Source organism: Pan troglodytes, chromosome 1, assembly GCF_028858775.2.
Source record: "Pan troglodytes isolate AG18354 chromosome 1, NHGRI_mPanTro3-v2.0_pri, whole genome shotgun sequence".
NCBI classification, from domain to species: domain Eukaryota; kingdom Metazoa; phylum Chordata; class Mammalia; order Primates; family Hominidae; genus Pan; species Pan troglodytes.
This window is the reverse complement of record NC_072398.2, coordinates 20976070-20982225: the sequence shown is the minus strand read 5'-3', so window position 1 is coordinate 20982225 and position 6156 is coordinate 20976070. Positions and strand designations below refer to the sequence as shown.

Sequence of the window (6156 nt, the reverse complement as noted above, 5' to 3'; positions counted from 1 at the left end):
AATCTTGGGATCACCTCTACAGCCCTGACAACCCTCCCCACAGGGCAGCTGAGACCCAGCCCTGGGACCTAACATAGCGGTGGAGGTCTGGGGAGGCTGTAGGTGGTATGCCCCTGGGGAAAGCATTTGAAGGGGCCAGAGTCTTCCTGAACCATAATCCTCCCTGAACCGAGTCCTCCCGAACGGCCCCAGGCCCTCCCTGACCCCAGACACCCCAACGCTGCACTCTCCCAACCCCAGATCCTGCCTGACTGCAGACCTTCCTAACCCCAGATCCTCCTGAGTCCTCCTTGACCCCATAGTCCTCTCTGACCCCAGACCCTACCTTACCCCAGACCCTCCCCAACTCCATACCCTACCTGACCCCAGACCCTCCTGACCTCAGGCCCTCCCTGACCCCAAAACCCTTCCAGACCCAAAAACCGTTCACAACCCCATAGTTCTCCCCGACCACATAGTCCTCCCTGGCCCTGGACCCTCCTGACCCCGTGCCTGGAGGTGGGGAGGGTGCCTGGTCTTCGTGTTTCCTCTGTCCTCTGTGGCCTGGAAGTCTGGGGAGTGGGCAGCGGGCCGGCCGACCCCAATTTCTTCCTGTCCCAGCTGCTCGGGGTCCTTGCAGCCAGAGGCAGCTGGTACTACCCAGAGGGGCCGGGCCTCCTGACCATGACCTTCACTGGCCCCCTTCCTCCTGCAGGTCTGGAGAAGGAGGGGCCCCCCAGGAAGAAGCCAGGCCTTGCTTCCTTCCGGCTCTCAGGTCTGAAGAGCTGGGACCGAGGTGAGCAGGCCCAACACAGAGACCAGGCCCCACTGCCTCTCAGGGTCCCACCAGCATGGCCAGACCGGTGGGGAGCAAGCTTGCACTCACATGGGTGTGGGAACAGATGAGGGGTCCTGGTGGGTGTGGTGAACTGAGCAGTCTTGGAGGACTTCCTGGAGGAGGTGATGGTGGTGCAGATGGGCCAGGCTGGGGAGTTGGCAGTGGTGGGGCAGGGCTCCTCCTGGTGTCTCCAGGGTCCAGGCCATGCTCTGGGGCCTGGAGGTCACCCCTGAAGGCTGACCTCACCCTCCCTCCTCAGCGCCGACATTCCTAAGGGAGCTCTCAGATGAGACTGTGGTCCTGGGCCAGTCAGTGACACTGGCCTGCCAGGTGTCAGCCCAGCCAGCTGCCCAGGCCACCTGGAGCAAAGGTAAGAAGCTGTCCCAGGGGCTGGGGGCTGTGTGAAATCGGGTGAGTGGCCATCCTGTGAGCTGGCCACACGGGATGCCTCGCTGTCCGGAGGAAAACTGAGGCCCAGGGAGAGGTGTGAGGCCTGGCTGTGGCATGAGGCTTGCTCTGTCCTTTTGCAGACGGAGCCCCCCTGGAGAGCAGCAGCCGTGTCCTCATCTCTGCCACCCTCAAGAACTTCCAGCTTCTGACCATCCTGGTGGTGGTGGCTGAGGACCTGGGTGTGTACACCTGCAGCGTGAGCAATGCGCTGGGGACAGCAACCACCACGGGCGTCCTCCGGAAGGCAGGTACGTGGGCCACACTGGGGGTCCCACCAGGCCAGGGAGGCTGGGCTGGGGCTGCTGGGAAGCCTCATCCTGCGTGGAATGCTTCCGGGCCCGTGCATTGGCTGCTGAGGCATCCGCTCCCTGACCCTGAGCAGCCCACATCCCTATGGGGCCAGGCACCACACACGGCCAGGGCTGCAGGAGGCCTGAGAAGGTCAACACAGAGTTCTGACCGCCCAGGCTGCTTTGGGCTGGCAGGAGGCCCTGAGCTGGTCCCAGCAGAAACAACCAGCCTTGGGAAGGATGGCCGGACGCAGCTGCTGACGTTACAGGGCTTGGAAGGAAGCCTGTTCATCCACGCTCCCTGCCAGGGAGAAAGCCCATCCCATTGGCCACTTGCCGGGAGAACTGAGTTTCTCGGGCGCATGACCCATTGCACCATCTTCCCACGTTCCTTCCATGCCCATCCCTCTGCTTCCCGTTCCATGCCTCAATCAAAGTTGAGTTACAAGCACAACACAGTTCCCTGGGGCGTGTTTCTGAGGTGGTCAGGATGGGGGCTACAGGCCTAGCTCTGGGACCCCTGGCCCAATGCCCAGAGTGGGCCGGCCTGCTTGAACCTGTGCAGGGCAACCCAGTGAAGCCCAGCAGCCCCACCAGGGCCCTTCTGACCAGAGGCTCGGCCCCTGCACAGGGTTCTGGTCACACCCAGGTGGATGGGCCAGCCCAGGAGTGGGATCTGGCAGGGCAGACTCCTCCCCAGCCCCTCGCCAGGAGAGGCCCCTCCTACCAGTCCTCACTGTGACTGGACCCTGAATGAACAGGACCAGGGAGGGTGGGCTCCAGAGCCCTGGTGGCTGCCAGGGTGAGGCAGGCGCCAGCCAGATATTGGCCCCTGGAGGCTGGGTGCCCACCCTGGAGTCACTGACCATTGGGCAGTGCCTTGCAGAGCGCCCCTCATCTTCGCCATGCCCCGATATCGGGGAGGTGTACGCGGATGGGGTGCTGCTGGTCTGGAAGCCCGTGGAATCCTACGGCCCTGTGACCTACATTGTGCAGTGCAGCCTAGAAGGTATGAGGTGGCCCCTGCACCCGAGGCTCCGGCCACCCCTCCCGGGAGCCATGTCGAGGGGCCCTTGGGGAGATGCCTGGCCTGCTGTGTTCCCATGGGTGGCCTCAGGGAAGGGTTTCTCCACCCCCACTGACGTGGTGTGTGGAGGCCTCAGTGGCCCCTCATGTGCTCCTGTGTGGCCAGGCGGCAGCTGGACCACACTGGCCTCCGACATCTTTGACTGCTGCTACCTGACCAGCAAGCTCTCCCGGGGTGGCACCTACACCTTCCGCACGGCATGTGTCAGCAAGGCAGGAATGGGTCCCTACAGCAGCCCCTCGGAGCAAGTCCTCCTGGGAGGGCCCAGCCACCTGGGTGAGCCACACCACACTCGGGGCTTGGAGGGTGGGAACAGCAGCTAGAAGACCCAGATTACGCTCCCTCCTGTGCAGGGTCTCCATAGCTGTCCACTTCCTTCTGGGGAGACAGCTGCTCCTGGGCTTGGCATTCGAGGCCTACACACTTTAGGGGCCGCCTCACCCCTAGGCCCCCCCTTCACTCACCTACACTCCCATACACTCATTGACGAGCACACAAGTCCATTCTGCTTCATTCTGAGTGTTGGTAGTGAGAGTTGGTAGTGACTGGCCTGTGCTGCCTCTAGCTTTGGTGGAGGAATGCTAGGGTTGATTAGTAATGTCTGCCCTGGGCTCAAGGGAGGAAGAGAGGGCATGATTGCTATGGGTGGTCCATTCTCAAATGCCCCTGCAGCCCTCACACACACCCTCACTCAGGTTGCCTCTCACTGCTTGCTGTACCCCCTCCCTGTCCCCATACCCCCAGAACCTGAGGAACAAGAGGTGGGAGTGTGTAACTCAAAGTCCCAGTTGTCAAGGTGCCTGGGAAGGGGTGATGGGAGACGTGGGGAGAGCTGGGGCTGTGGGGATGCCCTCTTCACCCCCTCTTATCACCTGCCCCTCCTCCCACAGCCTCTGAGGAGGAGAGCCAGGGGCGGTCAGCCCAACCCCTGCCCAGCACAAAGACCTTCGCATTCCAGACACAGATCCGGAGGTGCAGTGGCCTGGGGGGCTGCAGGCGGGTGGGGCCAGGGCCTGGACCCCCCCTTGTTGGCCACCCATGCCCCCACACCCACCATCTCGCTGAACTGGGCTCCTGCTGCTCTGAGTGTTGGGAATCAGGGAATGGGAGGGGACCACCCACCAGCCTGACCGCTGTCCCCTTGAGCAGGGGCCGCTTCAGTGTGGTGCGGCAGTGCTGGGAGAAGGCCAGCGGGCGGGCGCTGGCTGCCAAGATCATCCCCTACCACCCCAAGGACAAGACAGCAGTGCTGCGCGAATACGAGGCCCTCAAGGGCCTGCGCCACCCGCACCTGGCCCAGCTGCACGCAGCCTACCTCAGCCCCCGGCACCTGGTGCTCATCTTGGAGCTGTGCTCTGGGCCCGAGCTGCTCCCCTGCCTGGCCGAGAGGTGAGGGTGGCCTGGGGTGGTGTGGTTGAGCTGATGGACGGACTGATGGACGCAGGCCTCTGGGGTGGGGCTGGAGGACCAGGCCCCTCTGCACAGCCAGTGCCCCTCCCAGTCCACGGGGAGTAGTCTCAGCCCTGGCCCTGGTGGCCCCCACCCCGGAGCCTGGGCTGAGCAGCTTCTGCCCCCCAGGGCCTCCTACTCAGAATCCGAGGTGAAGGACTACCTGTGGCAGATGCTGAGCGCCACACAGTACCTGCACAACCAGCACATCCTGCACCTGGACCTGAGGTCCGAGAACATGATCATCACCGAATACAACCTGCTCAAGGTCGTGGACCTGGGCAATGCACAGAGCCTCAGCCAGGAGAAGGTGCTGCCCTCAGAGAAGTTCAAGGACTACCTAGAGACCATGGGTGCGTGTGTGGACAGTTGGGGGAACCTCACCTGGGGCGAGGGGCAGGAAGAAGCCCCCTCTCCTCCAGTGCTGTCCTCTCTCCCAGCTCCACTGCCACCCACTCAGCCGCACACCTGGCCCACACACCTGTGCCCCACCTATCCCACCTGGGACCACTCACTCATGCCTACCACCTGTGTCCCTCCACCTGAGCCCAACCACATGTGCCCCTCCCAGCTCCAGAGCTCCTGGAGGGCCAGGGGGCTGTTCCACAGACAGACATCTGGGCCATCGGTGTGACAGCCTTCATCATGTGAGTCCTCCAACCTGTCTGGGGGTTGCTAGATGGGCGGGGCAGTCTCCCCCCTCCACCCGAGGGTGACCTCAGGGCCCCTGCACCCCCGTCCACCCGAGGGTGACCTCACGGCCCCTGCACCCCCGTCCACCCGAGGATGACCTCACGGCCCCTGCACCGGCCACCCGAGGGTGACCTCAGTGCTCCTGCATCCCCTCCCCCTCCGCCCTGGTCTACCCGAGGAGGGTGACCTCAGGGCCCGTGCACCCGCCACCTGCGCAGGCTGAGCGCCGAGTACCCGGTGAGCAGCGAGGGTGCACGCGACCTGCAGAGAGGACTGCGCAAGGGGCTGGTCCGGCTGAGCCGCTGCTACGCGGGGCTGTCGGGGGGCGCCGTGGCCTTCCTGCGCAGCACTCTGTGCGCCCAGCCCTGGTAAGGCGCGCCCCTCTCCTCCTCCTTCTCCCCGCCCCCTCCTCCCGTCCCGCCCCCTCCTCCTTCCGTCCCGCCCCGCCCCGCCCCCCCACTCCCTTTCCCGTCGGTACTCTCCCTTCCCCCTCTCCCCTTTTCCACTTGCCTTCCCCACACCCTTCCCGCCGCTGGGCTACGTGCTGAGTCTATGTCCGTCCCAGGGGCCGGCCCTGCGCGTCCAGCTGCCTGCAGTGCCCGTGGCTAACAGAGGAGGGCCCGGCCTGTTCGCGGCCAGCGCCCGTGACCTTCCCTACCGCGCGGCTGCGCGTCTTCGTGCGCAATCGCGAGAAGAGACGCGCGCTGCTGTACAAGAGGCACAACCTGGCCCAGGTGCGCTGAGGGTCGCCCCGGCCGCACCCTTGGTCTCCCCGCTGGGGGTCGCTGCAGACGCGCCAATAAAAACGCACAGCCGGGCGAGAAGTCTTCCGTCTCGTTGCATTATTTTCTTTTGGGGAGGAGAGGGAGTGAGGGCTCTGTCCCCGCCTTTCTGGCTGGGGCGCCGATCAGGCTGCCCCGCTGTGTTTGGGCCTGCGAGCCCCTTAGAAGGCGTCCTTAGGGGTCGCTCTCTCCGATGCTCCGCGCGTTCAGCCCCGCGGGGCGTCTCCGTCCTCACACCCATGCGCGTTTATTCCACCCGCCGTGCGCCTTCCTCTCTTCCATCACGCTGACCTGCAGCCCCGCAGCCCGCTTTCTCCGCCGTCGGGCCAGCCGCTTGTTTCCAGAACTTCTCTGCCCCGGGAAGAGTTCTTGGGCAAAGCGTGCAAGCGAGGGCGGGAAGCCGCGGGCCACGATCCGCTGGCGGAGAGGAGGCTTCAGAGTCGCTGGCGCGTGGCCTCGGTGAAAAGCAACCCAGTGTTTGAGATTCCATGGGCAATGACTACGCTGGCCGAGCCCCGCCCTGCTCCTTGCCAGGAGTGCAGGAAGCCTGGGCCGTGGGGTGCGCGCGTTGTCTCTCAAACGCTGCTG

At 64.6% G+C, this 6156-nt stretch overlaps 1 protein-coding gene across 35 annotated transcripts in view; it reads left to right on the top strand.

Annotated features, from left to right (window-relative positions):
* OBSCN (obscurin, cytoskeletal calmodulin and titin-interacting RhoGEF) overlaps positions 1 to 5612 on the top strand; it is a 170381-nt gene extending 164769 nt beyond the window's left edge. For all 35 annotated transcript variants that reach the window (XM_016940307.4, XM_016940394.4, XM_016940306.4 and 32 more), the window contains 11 exons: positions 695 to 775; positions 1077 to 1187; positions 1348 to 1515; positions 2444 to 2566; positions 2750 to 2920; positions 3535 to 3616; positions 3794 to 4033; positions 4223 to 4446; positions 4665 to 4740; positions 5005 to 5154; positions 5352 to 5612. In XM_016940307.4, the coding sequence (XP_016795796.2) occupies positions 695 to 775; positions 1077 to 1187; positions 1348 to 1515; positions 2444 to 2566; positions 2750 to 2920; positions 3535 to 3616; positions 3794 to 4033; positions 4223 to 4446; positions 4665 to 4740; positions 5005 to 5154; positions 5352 to 5529 (1604 nt within the window). In that variant the 3' untranslated portion in view covers positions 5530 to 5612. The remainder of the gene's footprint in view (positions 1 to 694; positions 776 to 1076; positions 1188 to 1347; positions 1516 to 2443; positions 2567 to 2749; positions 2921 to 3534; positions 3617 to 3793; positions 4034 to 4222; positions 4447 to 4664; positions 4741 to 5004; positions 5155 to 5351) is intronic.
* Positions 5613 to 6156: the final 544 nt, after the last annotated feature.